The sequence below is a fragment of the Schistocerca americana genome, chromosome 3 (genome assembly GCF_021461395.2).
Source record: "Schistocerca americana isolate TAMUIC-IGC-003095 chromosome 3, iqSchAmer2.1, whole genome shotgun sequence".
In the NCBI taxonomy this organism is placed as follows: Eukaryota; Metazoa; Arthropoda; class Insecta; order Orthoptera; family Acrididae; genus Schistocerca; species Schistocerca americana.
Window position 1 is genome coordinate 191,605,150 of NC_060121.1, and position 19,314 is coordinate 191,624,463.

Here is a 19,314-nt window from a genome sequence, read left to right on the forward strand (position 1 = left end):
AGTGACAACAGAGATGTAGATTCTCCGCGGACCCCACAGAATAAATTGAGGCTGCGTGGTGAGTTGAAATTAAAACGTTTGAAACAAAAGTTCAGAAAGGAATGGTTGACTGATTTATCTTTCAAGTTTGTAGATGTGAATTCAGTGCTGAGTTGACTGTAGTGAAAAATCACGCTAAAGGGAAAAAACACGTAAGTGCTGTAAAATGTGTCGGGCCTCTACAAAAGAAACTTGACTTTTCATCACAATCAAAATCGTCTGATACATTTGATAAGCAGGGCAAGATGAATGAAATACTGCTATGTGGATTTTTGGCAGAACATAACAACTCTATTTATACAGCCAATCACTTAACAGATGTAATTAAAAGTGCCTTTCCCGATCCTAAAATAGTTGAGAACTTGAAGTTGGGTAGAACTAAAGCCACAGGGGTGATAAAGAATGTCATAGGTAAATGTCATTTGGATGAACTGAATGAAGTTTTACGGAGACAAAAGTTTCATAATTGATGAATCTATCGACATTTCCGCTACGAAAAATTTGTGTATTTGTGTGCGGTATTTTGATGAAGATAGCTCCAAAATACATACTAAAGTTTGGCAGTTGTTACAGCTGTTTGACGAGAAAACTGCAGAGGCCGCTCATGAAGGTGCCACTGCTAATCGTTTATACGATCTCGTACGTAAAGCCTTGTCAGTACATAATATTCCTCCTGAAAATTTAGTAGGATTTGCTTCGGATGGGTGCAACACAATGATAGGGAAAGATAATTCTGTTGCTAGACGAATAATTAGAGATTTTCCTGGTATTTTTATACAGAAATGTATATGTCATTCATTGCACCTATGTGCAAGTGAGTCTTGCAAACAATTACCAAGACTATGTGAAGACACAGCAAGGGATACATATTCATTCTTTAAGCATACTTCAAAAAGAATAGCCCAGTTTGTGGAATTCCAACAGTTTTGTAATGCCGAACCTCACAAGATACTGCATCCATCTCAAACAAGATGGTTATCTTTGTTAACTGGTGTTTCACGTATTCTAAAACAATGGAATGCATTGCAATTATTTTTCACTTGCAAGTGGGAAGAAGAAAGACTGTATGCAGCTGAACAGTTAGCAAAGGCATTCAGGGACAACTTTGTATGTGTATTTTTTATATTTCTCGAGTGGATTCTACCGAAATTTGTGTCTCTGAATCAATATTTTCAAAGCGAGAAATTAGTAATTTGCTCTTTGCATGATAGAATGTGCAAACCGTACAAAGAAATCCTTCTCTGCTATTTGTCTCCTGATATATCAATAAAACTGATTTGACAGACATAGATCCAGCACACCCAGCCTAACTTGAGCCTTATACGCAAATGTATTTAGGTGTAGGTGTGATGGATTTCATGAGCCAATCTGAAAACATCTCACAAAAATCTAAAGTGACTGATTTCTACTACAAAGTGCAACAGTTTCTTATAGTATCTTGTTGTGAGATAAAAAAGCGGTATGATTTCAACAATTCTGTTCTAAAAATGTTGAGTTGGTTAACACCAGAAATAGCATTGTCAAAAAGTGCTGCAAGGCCGTCAACGCTTCTTCCACTTATAAAGTCGGTTCAGAGGATTTCTCCAAAAGACGAAAGGCTTATGCAAATGATTGATGATCAGTGGAGAGCATTGCCACATGCAGAATTTCCCGAAAATCTACGGTCTAAAGAGGTGGACGAATTTTGGTTGTTCATAAAGTACGCTAGGGACCTTCATGGTAACCAAGAGTTCCTCCAAATAGTAATCTTTGTGCTAGAATCTAGATATATTAGTTTTACCACATTCTAGTGCTGATTGTGAGCGGGTCTTTTCAAAAATGAATCTAGTGAAGACACCATTGAGAAATAAGTTACATTCGGGTACAGTAAGCGCAGTAATGCTCACTTCCCAGCGTGTGAAGAATTGTGTACAGTTCGAACCAACCAGTGCAATGATTGCATCAATGAACACGTCGAACATTGATGCTAAGAAGAAGGAATCTCATCGGGATAGTGACGCTGATTTCGCCGATGTGGAGTTCGACAACGATGCTTATTAGGGTGAGGTTAATTATACTATTATTTTTAATTATATTAAGTATACAGTGCTACTTTTCGATCGGGGTTAGCGAATTTTCCTTGCATAAAATCTGTGTTCTTTGAACACTTCCGAGTTTATCTGGTTCTGAACGTATTTTTAGTACTTAGCATCGCGATTAGAGACGTTTTGGTCAGTAATTAGGAGGTATTATGGATAAAAATTTTAAAAGATGAGACTTTGCCATTCGCGATTGAAAACAAATATTGTGTACGTCATATTATCAGCATTATTGTTTTTGTTTTTTTTAAGATTATCAATATACGATAATTTTAGATAAAAACGATAATTTTAAATACAAAACGCCATAATTTTATCTTCTGAGGTTGGCAACGCTGCTTCTCTACAGCTCCAGTTGCCGGGAAGCCTTAGCATTGAACGGTTGTATTATTGTGTTGATGTGAGTACTGTACGTCGTTGGGCGAGTAAGTTTCAAGATGTTGAGGCGGGAACATCTAACCTCCGTGACAAACAAAGGTTTGGATGTCCTGTGACGGCAACCATCGAGTTTCACAAGCAAAATATTGACAGATTGATTCAGGACGAGAGTAATTTCAAGCACAATCGGCATTTCACTAGAAAGTGTGGGTCACGTTATTGTTTTGCTTGGCTATCGGAAGATCTGTGCACGATGGGTACCCCAGATGCTGACTCCTGAAATGAAAGCTCACAGACTCGAAGTTTGCCAGGAACTCCTCTCGCGTCGCGAGATTGAAGACGCACAGTACTCACATCAACACAGTCAACATAAATTGCTTTCATTCTCTGATGAATCTCCTTTGGGGTGACATCTTCTGCTGTCAACAATTCAATGACTGCACGTTGCTTAAATCGCATTGACCGACCGTCTGCGCTGGGTGCCATACTATACACTGTAACTACACAGCCGTTAAATGCTAAGGATTCCCACCAACTAGAGTGTAGAGAAGAAGCTACGTAACAAGCCAGTACCTGCCGCATACCAATGCTGCCAACTATTAAAGAGTTACGAAGGTGGAGGCATTACAACCCAAGTAGTATCCTGGAGTTTGTTCACTGTTGGCTCTAGATACGAAGAATACCTTCATGTAATGTGTAGACAAATAATAGATATAGCTGACCATGTTGCGCTATCTAGTTGGTTGGCACGTAATCTAATGTCTTGATTGTTTTCACTGTTGTTTGTAAAGTGACTGCCAAGAATTTGTTTGAATACCCTGAGTGATGTATATCTGTGTGACCACCTAGTTTCGTAGAACAATGTAATGTTACGTATAGTTTTCCTATGCAATTCACTTTCTCTAAGGAACCTAGTAACTCCTTTTATTGTTCCGAGTGTGTTACAAATTTCGTGGACACTGTTAACGTCATTGCCAACTAAGTCCGTGCGATGCACAATGGAAGTGAACAGTTGAAGTATACTTTTCTTTGATCCTAGCTTAGACTCCAGTTTCGTGGCCTGCCATTGACAAACAGCCATCAAAGCCCAAGCCAATTAACTTATTCATATTAATGATCAAAATTTTCAACAAATATTATAATAGACAAAGAAATTCCCTCAGCATCCAATGTAGTTCGTTCTGCAAACCAAAAAATTCTTCTTTTACTGTAAAATTCAGTTGCTCGTCTACAAATCGCACTCCCACCGACAGTTGTTCTTTTCCGCTAATAGGCCGGCCAGAGTGACCGAGCGGTTCTAGGCGCTACAGTCTGGAACCGCGCGACCGCTACGGTCGCAGGTTCGAATCTTGCCTCGGGCATGGATGTGTGTGATGTCCTTAGGTTAGTTAGGTTTAAGTAGTTCTAAGTTCTAGGGGAGTGATGACCACAGCAGTTAAGTCCCATAGTGCTCAGAGCCATTTGAACAATTTTTTCCGCTAATATCAGCGCTTTCATTGGCCAATTATTAAAACCCTGCTGATCTGTTTACCTCATCAACAATCTCGTGTCGTAACACAGAAAAATGTGTACTTATTGAATTGTTTTGGACACTGTGCAATGTATATTTTGCTTTTCCAGTGCGGTTTTGTAAATGATCCTCCAATAATGTGCCACCCACATTTACCCAAACAAAAGCAAATATTGAAAATTTTCATCATTCGAATGATTTCCTCTGTGGATATGTCACGAGTGTCACAAAATATTGTAGCAGCAAAAACTGATTTCTTTTCTATTGGTATTTACAAACTCTGTGATCCCACTGTCTAACACGTCTAACTTTTCGATCACGTATTTCTTTCTCGTTTCTACAGACTCACAGAAACTTATTGCCTTACTTTCTTTCGTTCTCGGGCCTGTGTCCCCCTCCAACGCGGGGTCGCCTTTGTTATGACTGATTTGGCAGTGTTAATTGCAGAGGGTGGCCAGATGCTCTTCCTGCCGTGACCCTGTACCCCCCTGGGACAGAAGTAGTGTACCCCTGCTGTCTGCTGTGTTAATTGCAGAGGGTGGCCAGATGCTCTTCCTGCCGCGACCCTGTACCCCCCTGGGACAGAAGTGGTGTACCCCTGCTGTCTGCGTCTAGTGTAAATCATGAAATAGTGCGAACGTTTTCAAATGTCTGTGAGTCGTGTAACTGAGGCAGAACTTGGGGACCAGCCCAGTATTCACCTAGCGGGATGTGGAAAACCGCCTAAAAACCACATCCAGGCTTGCCGGCCTACCGGCCCTCATCGTTAATCCGCCTAGCCATGAGAACTTCCTTTGAATAGGGCGTTTTATAGTTTTTTTTAATCATCAATGTCCATTTGAAATCATGAGACGAATTTAGAGCTGTTGGGTTTGTTAGCAACAGATACTTGATTTCGTCTGGCACTGAGTGGTTTAAGCATTCACCTAAATCAAAGCTGTGAGTAACTACTAATGAATGAAGCTTATTGACAGTAGAGACTGAAGATGATGGGTTGATGTCATCCAGCTCAGTAGCGTCAAGAGTAGTGATATCAGAAGACTCAATACTGATGATGAAAGAACATTGTGGCAAATGACACTTCTGGTGACTGGCGATAGTGGAGATTCTTCTCGACAGATAACGTGAAGTTAGAAACTTGTGTTGATGATAAACTGGAAGTTGTTGCGGGACGTACTTTCTAAGGTATTGGACCCAGAACTTTTAATGAGTCGTGCCAAATTCCTTTTCTGTGTAACAGAAACACCTTTCTGTCAAAAGAAGTTTCTGATATCCCTCACTGAAAAAATATAAGGAAACTTAAATTCAGAATAAATTAATAATAATCCCCTTCAGGATCTCTAACCAGCCATTGTAAACCGGCTTAAGAATGTAGTGTCTTTCACATTTTCTTCGGCGAATTGCGGTAATGTTGAGGGTCCTGGGTTGTCACTGATAACGCCACTACTATTACCATAAGCTTGGATGATGCCTATGAAGCGAACAATATTTATTTTGTAAAGTTTGGTAGTGTAGAAAACTCAAAACATTTATAAATTTATGTGGTTATTCAATTATTTCGAAACTTACATATTTTGGTCAAAACTGCATCTTCAAATTGAAACTTGTGACAGTATATTCCGAGGCGCCGAAGGCCATCAAGAATCGTCGGATCGTAAATTCAGCATTGAGGCCCCCATCCTGTTTCTGCATAAACTTTTGGCAATATTCATTTCACTAAAGCACCTCTCTACTTTTGGATTTGACCAACGCAGCACTAGAAGTATCCCAGCCAATTTGCCGAGTTTACTAAAAGGCTTTTGTTTACTTGATTTCACGTATTTTGATACTTCAGGTCACTTGAGTTCTACTTAAAAGGGAATGGCTGGTTTGATACCTACTTCTAAAGCTAATGATGTGATACTCTCTTTTACTCTTCTTATACAGTTTTTTAGTGTTATAGATGGCACTTAGTGTAGCACTTCCAACATTCTTCGGGATACAGTATTGGAGTTCATTGACAAGGCATGCTATAAAGTTTTTGCGAATTTTCCGGATTCAAATTTCAATATCCACACTCATTTTACCGCTCGGACGCAAAATTCCCACCTGCTTTCAAAAGTGGGACAAACCGTGGCTTGGGATGAAGAAAAATCTTAACAGTTACAAAAAATAAAAACCCTTTTGGCACTCTTTCACGATTACCATTTGTACAAGAGCTCTGATAACAACAATGAGCACTTGCATCAGCTTGGTGAGATCAGCAGACCTAGAATGGAGCGCCTATTAACCTTATTACACTCTCGTTGAACTGATTATAGAAATACGAAGAACATCTTGTTGTTATTGCCTCTATACACTTTATGTAGTGTACAGTGTATAGCGACATAGCGGTTTTCGTTCACTGAGGCTTTCCTGTAATACTCTCCCACTGACTCAGTATTCGTTCACAAGACTGGCTCAACTGAGATCCATCTTGCTCCGGCGATTTATACACTCCTGGAAATTGAAATAAGAACACCGTGAATTCATTGTCCCAGGAAGGGGAAACTTTATTGACACATTCCTGGGGTCAGATACATCACATGATCACACTGACAGAACCACAGGCACATAGACACAGGCAACAGAGCATGCACAATGTCGGCACTAGTACAGTGTATATCCACCTTTCGCAGCAATGCAGGCTGCTATTCTCCCATGGAGACGATCGTAGAGATGCCGGATGTAGTCCTGTGGAACGGCTTGCCATGCCATTTCCACCTGGCGCCTCAGTTGGACCAGCGTTCGTGCTGGACGTGCAGACCGCGTGAGACGACGCTTCATCCAGTCTCAAACATGCTCAATGGGGGACAGATCCGGAGATCTTGCTGGCCAGGGTAGTTGACTTACACCTTCTAGAGCACGTTGGGTGGCACGGGATACACGCGGACGTGCATTGTCCTGTTGGAACAGCAAGTTCCCTTGCCGGTCTAGGAATGGTAGAACGATGGGTTCGATGACGGTTTGGATGTACCGTGCACTATTCAGTGTCCCCTCGACGATCACCAGTGGTGTACGGCCAGTGTAGGAGATCGCTTCCCACATCATGATGCCGTGTGTTGACCCTGTGTGCCTCGGTCGTATGCAGTCCTGATTGTGGCGCTCACCTGCACGGCGCCAAACACGCATACGACCATCATTGGCACCAAGGCAGAAGCGACTCTCATCGCTGAAGACGACACGTCTCCATTCGTCCCTCCATTCACGCCTGTCGCGACACCACTGGAGGCGGGCTGCACGATGTTAGGGCGTGAGCGGAAGACGGCCTAACGGTGTGCGGGACCGTAGCCCAGCTTCATGGAGACGGTTGCGAATGGTCCTCGCCGATACTCCAGGAGCAACAGTGTCCCTAATTTGCTGGGAAGTGGCGGTGCGGTCCCCTACGGCACTGCGTAGGATCCTACGGTCTTGGCGTGCATCCGTGCGTCGCTGCGGTCCGGTCCCAGGTCGACGGGCACGTGCACCTTCCGCCGACCACTGGCGACAACATCGATGTACTGTGGAGACCTCACGCCCCACGTGTTGAGCAATTCGGCGGTACGTGCACCCGGCCTCCCGCATGCCCACTATACGCCCTCGCTCAAAGTCCGTCAACTGCACATACGGTTCACGTCCACGCTGTCGCGGCATGCTACCAGTGTTAAAGACTGCGATGGAGCTCCGTATGCCACGGCAAACTGGCTGACATTGACGGCGGCGGTGCACAAATGCTGCGCAGCTAGCGCCATTCGACGGCCAACACCGCGGTTCCTGGTGTGTCCGCTGTGCCGTGCGTGTGATCATTGCTTGTACAGCCCTCTCGCAGTGTCCGGAGCAAGTATGGTGGGTCTGACACACCGGTGTCAATGTGTTCTTTTTTCCATTTCCGGGAGTGTAGTATCTTCAAGGGATCCTCATCAAATAGTTTATTATAAAAATCATTATAGTTCTTTTGCCTTGTCCAGGAGCGGTAAAACCTACTGTGTGTTTCTGAAAAAATGAATTCCAAATGGGCTAGTAATAATTCTTTGCAAGAATCATCAAGGGCCAACAGGATGGAGTGACAAGAACCACGCATTTTCTGCAAATCCAGTTCAAAGTCAGCTAATATAACTTTCGGGACTCTTAACAACTGCCGGCCGCGGTGGTCTCGCGGTTCTAGGCGCACAGTCCGGAGCCGCGCGACTGCTACGGTCGCAGGTTCGAATCCTGCCTCGGGCATGGATGTGTGTGATGTCCTTAGGTTAGTTAGGTTTAAGTAGTTCTAAGTTCTGGGGGACCGATGACCACAGAAGTTAAGTCCCATAGTGCTCAGAGCCATTTGACTCTAACAACTGTTTTTGCGTCAGTCTCTGTTTCAAAAATGGTGAAACTGCACACCATTTATTTTCTGAGAAGTATAAAATACGAACACCTGGTTGTTTCGTAATAGTAATGTCTGTATTCTCGTCCACAAGTATGCTGAACGAATAATCACTAACATCGTTTTTCAACAAAACTTTAAGAGTGTGGCTACATTATATTTTTTACCACTTCACTGGATTTTGGGCCATGTATTTTCAGATAGGTTATTTGGAAACACCGTTTGTTCAGCTCGATGAGACGAACAAACTGTATAACACAATGGATACCCACAAATTATGTCATTCCGGCCTCGGCTCTAGCTGTAGTGACTGATGGAACTTTAGGCTGAAAATTCGATTTAGACTGTATCACAAGAAAATGGTTTAGCCACTTTCACATATTAGTCGTAGAATGATCTTTCGGTCCCGCATACTAGCAGTTTAGAGGGTACTGACAAAAGCGATATCGTATCTTTGTTTTATCTATCGGCACTTTTTGTATCCAGTCATTTAGCTCATCGTCCTTTGGCCGTTCTTCTCCAAATTGTTGCATTTTTTAAGTAAAACGTGTACGCGTCCAAGAAAACTGACTTTGTAAGTCAGTGAAAAAAGTTAAATAAAAGCACTAGGAACGATCAGAGACTGCTACCAGTGTATTGTTGGTAATAAGAATGGCTGGAATCGTACGGCAGACTGTGCGATTGTTTATTCAGGCAACACACTGTGGTCCAACTGCATGCAGTCTGTCAGCCCGTTTAATTGTGTAGTGTAGCTCGTCAAGCCGGATTTGGTAAACCGATTTCCCAGTACCGTTTCTGGGTGGTTATGTAAACACTTCAAAACCGTTTCTGGAAACCAGCTTCTAGTTGCCTGTTTTCCAATTCCGCAATCGATTTTCGCTTCCATGTAAACCCAACCGGTTTTCAGTCTTGCTTCAGCTGTCAGGTTTCGTCTTGTTTTTAAAATTTTTTGACAAATATGGATGGAGTGGCTTTTTGTACAGTGAAGGGTACAATTGAAGAGAAACAGCGATTGTGCTGACTAAATCAGAATCTGTAACAGCTGTTTCTCAGGTGCCATATTTAACTGTGCCAGCGAATCCGCTTCATATGTAAACACGACAGCGAAAAATTATTTTCGAAATTCGGTCTTGGTGTTTCGGAAGGTGTGTCGCATGTAAATGTAGTGTGTTATTGCGTCAGACATCACGTAGTAGGCAACAATAATCAGAATACTGATTGTTAAACAATGTTTAACCTGTATTTTCTGAACGTCCATCCGAAATATTAATTCCATTATTATTACAATGGAATTTCTTGTTTCAATGATACTATTTAAATGACAATGTGAACCAAGTTAATAAAATTATTAGTTGTGTTTAATCTATTAAAACACAACAGTACGAGAAATCTGCCCGATTTTCGGTTGCCGGCAGAAAAGATTAGTTTCCGGCTTTAAGGAACGCTTTGTGCAACAAAGCTTTAATTAGGTTATTATATTAGTAAGAGGCACTTTATGTGTAGAAAAATATTGGGACACCGCGTAATAAATAGTTAATACTGTAGTATCATTTACGTGAAGTGTGGCTACATATTTATAACCAAGTGCTAGGTAAATTCCGTTATGTGCTTCCAATCAATGCACTGACTCTATGCACATTTCGAGCAATTGTCACCTGCAGATAACATTAACATATGATGGTCTGTGCCATTTGCTCCTGATTACACAGTTCCGAAGCCATTAGCATTATTTCAAAGTAGTTCCATTAAGAAACTGTATTACTATAAACTTACGACATTGAGAATAATTGTGCCTGATAAGTATAAGAATTTCTCTAAGAATGAGCGAAATCTGAAATGATTTCAGTACGAAGGCTATTACAGTCAGTGTTATATTTAACAAAATAATATTGGGTACTAGGCTGCAGTAACATAGCTGACTCGGTTCTGGTATGATATTCTGGCGATCTGACGTCATTGATGATGTCACCGATGAGTCATGAGATTTCCCCACCACTCCAACCTCTGACAAAGGCCAATTTCCCCTTGTATAAATTGACAGGTGATTCAAATTTTGGCCAGAAATTCCAATTTTGGTGGGAAATTTAAAAACAGCCCAATTGCACTCAAGTGTTTCCTACTTATAAATTGGCGGGAAATCCAAGAGGAAGTATTGCCCTGCTGGTTGACTTGGAATACTGGCCATGGCGCTATGACATCACAATTTGAGAGCTCAGATGTATCAGGCTATCTATAACGGGATAGAATTCTGGCATACTGGCCTAGACTTGAGATGATGCATTGCCGTGCTGGCTGACTTGGAATACCGGTGCAGCCTCAGTATGACGTCACAATCCAGCTCAGACCTGCCAGACTATTTATAACAGTGTAGAATTCCGCAATACTGGCCCAGACATGAGATACTGGGACAGGTTCTATAACATCAAAACATGAGTCCTGGACTATTGACACTACATCTGAAACAAAGGATGTTTGTGAAGGTCCAGGCCTGCCAGCTGATCTGCTTTACATGCATTTCTCCTTGAGCTACTGTTCACTCACTTCTAAATCCAAATTTGAAGACACATTCCCTAATGCAGCTCCCAACAAATTGCAGTGGAAATCAAATACATTTGAGATGTATCACAGAATTGCACAAAATATCAAGCATTTTGTTGTATATAATAGCCTAAAGTTTTACAATTTTAGCTCTAATATTTTTGGAGATATATATGTTTAAGTACAAGAATGCATTTTGCCCTAGTCTGTCCTTGAGAAAAAGCCGACCCTGGAGATCCATGAAGACAGCAGTGGCAAATTTCATAACAAACTGAGACCGTGTATGGTTACAGAAAAAAATATCTAACATATACATAACCTTTCTAAGGCTTTTGGTTCTATCTGTCATACAATTCTTCGAATGAAAGTGCCACTTATTGTGTAAGATGGAAATCTGTCACCATTATAAAAACTTTTGTTAAAAACATACAGCAGTGTGCAGAAAACATAAATCTGCTAACCTTTTTTTTTTTAAAGAAAGTGTTTCCTCTGATGTTCTGGAGGTAAAGTATGAAGTAGCTAATGGTTTGAAACAATGAAAAAAAAAAAAAAAAAGATCTGGTTCAGAATAACAAAATGATTGACAGATAGTTGTTTACGTGACAGCTGTCATGCCAACAACCAAATGAGCTGGTCATGCATTTTTTAAAATATATATATCAGGCTGCATCTTTATAAAACATTACATCAACTAATTGCCAATGTTTTCACTGACTTCAAAGCGGTATTATTCAGGGCAGTTAAGTGTGATTCATAGGCATCTTAACAATTTGCATTATATATCTGGCACAAACTTGGCTTAAGGCTTTCAGGACACAAACACAAGAGCATTTTGCCTATTTGCATCAAGTGACAGTTAATTGCCCTGAAGAGGACCCCTGCAAGGTCAGTCAAATGTTGGCAGTTAGTTGCATTATGTTTTACGCTGAGGCAGCCAGTAATACAGTTGTGTGAGTTCTGGCATGATTTTCTTGTGGACTGATGTCATCAGTGAGTCTTGGGAATCTCTACCCCCCCACCACCTGTGACAAACGCCAATTGTCCTTTGTATAAAATTTCAGATAATTCAAATTTTCGCCAGAAATTCAAGATATTGGTGAGGAATTTAAAAACTAGCTAATACGGTTCACTATGGATGGAGGGTTGTTGTCCTCAGTATAAACTGGCAGGAAATCCAAGACGAAGCATTGTCTTGCTGGCTGATTTGAAATATTGGCCCTTACTCAATGACATCACAATCTGAGAGCTCAGATCTGTTATAACAGGATAGAATTCCAGCATACTGACCCAGACTTGAGATGATGCATTGTCATGTTGGCTGACTTGGAATATTGGTGTAGCCTTTGCATGACATCAGAATCCAGCTCAGACCCATCAGACTATTTACAACAGTGTAGAATTCTGTCATACTTGCCCAGACAGGATACTGGGGCAGGTTCTATGACATCAGAATCTGAAAACTGGTACGACGATGTCTGAACAAAGGATGTTTGTGCAGGTCCAGACATGTCTGCTGATCTACTTGACATGTTTCTCCCCTTGAGCTACTATTCCCTCGAAGGTGTGTGGTCAGTGCTCCCCCTAAAACCCAGTTTGAATCTCTCCACTTGTGTCTTTATTTACACACACACAGGGTGAACAGTCCTCCAGGAGACACCGCCCCAACTGTATCCCCTAAGTTAAAGACAAAACTGTTCACTGTATAGCAGGAACACTTGCATCCTTATTTCAATAAATACCTTTTCATGGAGAGTTCCCTTTCTGCGGTCGAGAAATCCGCCACCACACCACGGCCATCCACAGAAGTTTGGGCATAGCTATCAACTGCCACTGTTGCTGTGTTACCTAAGACATAAAACTCTGGCATTTGGTAGTAAGCCCACCACCCATCAGTGACAGCTGCAGGTGGAGAGGGAGACAACAATCCTACTTCCAATTCAATAAATGTGCAGTCCTAAATTATTGACAGCACACCGCCATGAAACGGCATCTAGAAGGTGCTGACCGGTGCACTAATGGCGAGAGTGGCCAACTCCCCACCTCCAGTAAGACAGAGTTCAGCGCCCTCTGTCAATGCTGATTTAACCAGCTGCCTATCGCCGGACAATCGGGTTTGGTCGCAGTCTTCCAGAGCATCAGTATAGAGTAATTGTAAGATGTTACTTAGCCTGTGTTCTGTGAGTGGTAATAGAGACTAAAGTACTTGTATGCAGGAGGCACAGGAAGCATGGGAATGAAGAGAAGTTAAGGTAACTTAATTTTCTTCTTAGAAATAAAGAGTTCAATTAATCTTCAAGTGATTAGTACAGATGATTTTGTTACAGGCCATCAGACCTTCTCTCCTTTTTTTTGTGTTGGTGCTGAAGCCTGCAAAAGCCAACACAACAATGATCTAATGCTGTGGTGGACACCTGTGTGGTGGCTTTGAAGCCAAAAAAAGAAAAAAAAGTTAAGGTGTTATGCTCGTAAAATTCACAACAGAAATAAATGATGTGTGGAATGGGTGGTGTCTATTTACCAACAATAAAATAAGCAACATCACAGAGCTGTGAAACATTTGACCTTGTATGTACTACATGTGTAGCAACAACATTTGAGAATGAAACACGCTTATACTTACTGAAAAGGCAAATTGTTCCAATCAAACTGTGACAAATACATATGATGGGAAAGTATGATCTTTTCTGTGATATTGTTGGTCAATACCTTAGTTGTACATACATATCAAGACCAAAAACTGAACTACTTTTGCAACAGATTGCACTGGCTACAGAAAGCAGATGACTGTAGTATCACCCAGGGACACAGCAGAGATTGCTAAATCCATCTGGTGGAAGGAATAAACCAGCAAGAGGTTAATGGGAATGACATGTGATGACTCTAACCACCACATAATTCACACATGCCAGCAATGTTGGCTGCACTCCATCTCTCTGGATGGAGAGCTGTCGCTACTGGGATCATGCATGCTGACTCCACTCACAAGTCATCCTTGTGTAATGGCTTGCAGAGTATAAATAGTCGCTTTTCTAAGACTTGTAGTTTAGCAGAAGCAGTGTGAAAGTCTGCAGCATGGAATAATATGATAATTTTACAAGTTACTTCGACACACTGATTTTCACTGTAGATAAGCCTTGGTGTGACAAAATATATGAACCCCCCCACCATTAACACCAACATGATATTTGCTAGAAACTCACCAATTCATTCATAATTCCCACATAAGCAATCCATATTTAGCTCATGTTCTAACATCTGGGAACTGTATTTAAGACGTTGAAATCAACAAATATGCTACAAAATAACCAATTTTCCACATACCAGGTGTGGTCTTATGCTTACTACAAAGAATATTTTACCTACAAACTACATCTCACTATTTATGGCATATGGTGCCTATATGTCAGACATTTCCCATAAGATTGAATGGAAGCAGCTGACATGCACGCTGCAAGTGACTGAATTTTCCTGCCAGTTTTATGGTGAAATCAACAAATAATGTATTGAATTCAATGAAGTTCCCACCTAAATAAGCTTTAAGCCCTTTTCCAGGGGTAGTAATTTTAGAGTACACCTAGAAAAGGGGTTAACACTTATTTTGGTAGAAACTTCAATGAATATTGTACCAACAACACCGAACAGTTTAAACATGAAAAACAGTCACCAGTGTCAGGCACCAGACCATGGCACACCTTGTATTTAACACTGAGCAGAGGTCAGGAATACTAACTTTATATTCCAACACATACTTGACAAACGTAATCAAAGAACAGTAAAGATATGTTCACCACAGTTAGTCTTTCTATAGCAATCCGTATTGGAAAGTGCAAGTTGCAGAAGTTCATCACGCTCGAATGCTTAGAGTTACTTGGCAAGGACACATGTTCATTTGCCCATTGCTCCATATGAAAGTGCAATAGCAAAAGGAACCGACTAACAGTGATGTAAGATATTCTTCACAATGTGTTGTATGCTGGCTTACTCCCATCAATAATATATTGGAGCAAGGCAGCACCAAAGTACTTAACAGTGCATATCAGATATTCTTCACAATGTGTTGTATGCTGGCTTACTCCCATCAATAATATATTGGAGCAAGGCAGCACCAAAGTACTTAACAGTGCATATCAGACAGAACTAGCTATACATTCCAACACATACTTGGCAACATAATCAAAGAGTAGTTTAAGACATGTCTACCATAGGCTGAGTCTCTCCATAGTGATCCAAATTGCAGAGTACAAGTTGCACAGGTTCATCCCAATTGAACATTTAAACTTACTTGACAGAGTCACAAATATATTCCCCAATTGCTATGTAGGTAGAATAGCAAAAGGGGCCAAACCAGACTTCCCTCTTTCTCAATGGTCATATTTAGAAAATCAAGAGATGTACCCTCATCCTCCTGATGGTGGGCTGTTTCCTTCTGATACATGAAATTTCAAAACGAAAAACTGTCGACAATGCCAGGTGCTAGAACACAATGCTCCTGTATTTACCCACTTACAGTTTTACAGAGGCACATATTAAATCTCCCGTTGCTCTATATGCAGGTGGAATAACAAAAGAGCTCAGCTAGTAGTGACATAAAATATTCACCACTTGCAGACTATATGTAGTGTATTTCTAAGGTTTAAGCTTAGCAGAAGCAGCATCAAGGTCTTTAAAACCACACACAAAATGCACCTCTCATTTTTGTGTATTATTAGGGTGCCTGAAGAGAAAAATGTGCTATAATAGCTCATGCAGATGTGTGGGTCACTTTGGCTTAGTTGGTATAGTATCATACTAGCATTTGTAGTAGGCCAATGGCCTTGTTGCAGTGGTAACACCAGTTCCCATCAGATCACTGGAGTTAATCGCTGTTGGGCAGGGCTAGCACTTGACTGGGTGACCATCCTATCTGCCAAGCACTGTTGGCAAGTGGGGTGCACTCAGCACTTCTGAGGCAAACTGAGGAGTTATTTGATTGAGAAGCAGCAGCTCCTGTCTTGTAAACTGACAAAACAACCGAAGAGTAGTGTGCTGACCACATACTGCTCCATATCTGCACCCAGTGACACCTGGAGTCTGAGAATGATATGCCGGCTGGTTGGTGCTAGTAGGCCTTCACGCTCTGTTCAGTTGGAGTTTCAGTTTAAACATTTGTAGTAGTAGTAGATTCAAATGGTAAGCCCCTTGGTGAATTCAGATTGCATCTATGATTTCCAGCAGATTTATATCCATTACTCTCCTGTATCGTTCAGGCCCACTACCCATCAAGAGTGAAGTCGCTGCTATGAATTTCTAGCATGCTATTCACATCTAACATTCCAACACAGTAAACCATTGAGCAGATTGATGCTCTTTCTATGATGTCACCCACAGACACTATCCTGCATGTTTTTAAGTTTACAAATCCAAGATGGCAATCCGCAATGTCTTTGATGATGACAGAATCTGAAATGGCTGCCCTGGGGATAGGAATCCAGTTCAAAATAGTTGTCCCATTTTCCGTGGCACTGCAGTCATCTACCCCCATCACTCATTCTCAGCACAGGCGTACTAGCCATCAAACGAACCCACATTATTAGTGCACTCCTTACTGAAAGGCCAATCATCATCATCACCATCAATCATTGCCTTTAAATATGTCTGCTTGTGTCTGTATATGTGTGGATGGATATGTGTGTGTGCGAGTGTGTACCTGTCCTTTTTTCCCCCAAGGTAAGTCTTTCCGCTCCCGGGATTGGAATGACTCCTTACCCTCTCCCTTAAAATCTACATCCTTTCGTCTTTCCCTCTCCTTCCCCTCTTTCCTGATGAGGCAACAGTTTGTTGCGAAAGCTTGAATTTTGTGTGTGTGTTTGTGTTTGTTTGTGTGTCTATCGACCTGCCAGCGCATTCGTTCGGTAAGTCACATCATCTTTGTTTTTAGATATATTAATACAATGTTACATGTACAACTAGTACACTTTAATAAACAAATAATTACCATAAATTGTTTATAAATTTAACATTATAAAATGCTGTTTTATTCTGAGAGGTATTCATTTACAGAGTATAAACTGTGGTTCATCAGAAATGACTTCAGCTTTTTTTTTTAACAAGCTGTCTTGCTTTATCGACTTGATGTTGTTAGGAAGGTGGTTATACAATTATGTGCCTCTATGAAGGACACTCTTCCAGTAGGCCGATGTTCTGGCATATAAGACATGAATGTTATTGCCATTTCTTGTTGTGTAATTGTGCACAGAGCTGTTCAGCTGATAGGCATTGGAAGTCCTTAAATATTCTCTTACAAGGGCTATTGTTTTAAATATATATAGGCATGGAAGGTTCAGTATCTTTAGACTAGGAAAAGGAGAGTGACATGAACCCTGCCTCTGTATGTTGCAGATGATTCTGATAGCTTGTTTCTGGGTTTTGAAAACAGATTGACTACAGGGTGCATTCTCCCAAAATATTATTCCATATTGGATTGCTGACTGGAAATGAGTGTGATACGCCTGTATTACTATTTCTCTATTACAGCTTGTGCTTAGTATCTGTAGCATGTAACAGACTGAAGATAGCTTGGTTGTAAGAGCTTTAATGTGTGTATTCCACTTGACATCATCAACTAATTTTACAATTTTGTTGTTTATTTTCAATGCATATTCATTTTGTTGTTTATAGTGGGATATATGAAAGTTCATAGCCACCATTTTCCCAGTGTTAATTATAAGTTTATTTTTTCAAATCAGTGTGTTAGCTCCAGCAATGATGCATCTGTAGTTAATTGAAGCTCTTTTTGGTCTGCCCCTATAATCAAAATTCTGGCATCATCTGCAAATAAAGTTTTCTGTTAGGCATGGACAGTGTCATTCAGGTCATCAATATACAAAAAAAAAGAGGATAGGACCTAATGTTGATCCTTGTGGCACACCATATTCGATGGTTGTTTTTTCTGCTGTGTATGTTGTTGTTCTTGAAATGTTTTCAGTTATTGTGTCTTGTTTGAGAACAACTTTTTGTTGCTGGCTTGTAAGATATGATCTAATCCATTCATTTGGAGTACCTCAAATTCCCTTTCTTTCCAGCTTACGTAGTAGGATACCATGATCTAAAATATCAGATGCTTTGGATAGGTCCAAGAATATTCCAGTAGCCATTTCCTTTTCATCTACAGCTTTTACAATGGAGTGCAAATATTCATAGACTGCTGTGGTTGTGGATCTAGATTGCCTGAAGCCATGCTGATGATTTCACAGCAATGAGTTTTTGTTAACAAACTCTAGCAACCTATTACAAAAGAGCTTCTCAAAGAAATTTGAGAAGCCACTAAGCTGTGCTACAGGTCTGTATTTGTTAACATTGAATGTGGCTCCCTTTTTGTGCAAGGGGGTTACTTTTGCAATCTTTAGAAGATTTGGAAAGGTGCCTGTGGAAAAGAAGTGATTAACAACGTGCTTCAGAGGTTCTACAATATGATATCCTGTTTGGTTTATAATACAATCTGGAATCTCATCAAAACCACATGAAAGTTTCTTCAATGAGCTCATTGCCAGTATGAACTCACTCTGCATGACCTGCTTGAGGTACATAGACCCCATAGGAGGTTTACAGTTCTCAATGTAGTGCGTATTAGTATTCTGAAAGTTGCTTTGGACAAGATCATTTGCAGCTTTGCCAAAGTACTCATTCAAGATATTAGCTACAGAGGTAGCATCAGATACTTGATTGTTTTCCAGGTTTAAGTTCATATTTTTTTCCGCTGGTTTTGTGTGTGTTTCAGATCTGAGGATGTTCCATGTTTGGTTTTTGATTTGCGGATATAGTCATCATTTCTCCTTTTCTTTGCCTCTTTAATGACTTTGTGGTAGATCTTATTGTATTCTTTGATATAATTTTGCATTTCTAATGATATATTATTTTGTTTTTTTATACAAAGGTAGAAATCTTTTCCTTGCACTGGAGATTTTTATGCCCTTAGTAATCCAACTTTTGTTTCTGGTTGGTTTTAATTTACATTGCTTTAGTGGGAAGACTATGTCAAGATAGTACTTATATGATCCATGAAAGTTATCAAACATTCTATTTACATCTGTTTCATTGAACACTTCATCCCATGTTTCTCGGCTTAATATGTTGCAAAAGTTTGCTATATTGCCATCACTGAAATCCCCGTACTCATTTATTTTAATGGGAGACATTTTCTCTGAACATAATTCCAGGCCGGCTGGAGTGGCCATGCATTTCTAGGTGCTACAGTCTGGAACCGCAATACCGCTATGGTCGCAGGTTCGAATCCTGCCTCGGGCATGGGTGTGTGTGATGTCCTTAGGTTAGTTAGGTTTAAGTAGTTCTAAGTTCTAGGGGACTGATGACCACAGAAGTTGAGTCCCGTAGTGCTCAGAGCCATTTGACCCATTTGAACCATAATTCCA

The 19,314-nt window shown here is 40.8% G+C and overlaps 1 protein-coding gene across 1 annotated transcript in view; it reads right to left on the bottom strand.

The window, feature by feature from the left end:
- The window catches only part of LOC124605963 (leucine-rich repeat-containing protein 23-like), a 67,068-nt gene extending 54,849 nt beyond the window's left edge, over nucleotides 1-12,219 (bottom strand). The window contains exon 1 of the mRNA XM_047137926.1: nucleotides 12,194-12,219. Coding sequence (XP_046993882.1) covers nucleotides 12,194-12,219 — 26 coding nt within the window. The remainder of the gene's footprint in view (nucleotides 1-12,193) is intronic.
- Between the last annotated feature and the right edge of the window lie 7,095 nt (nucleotides 12,220-19,314).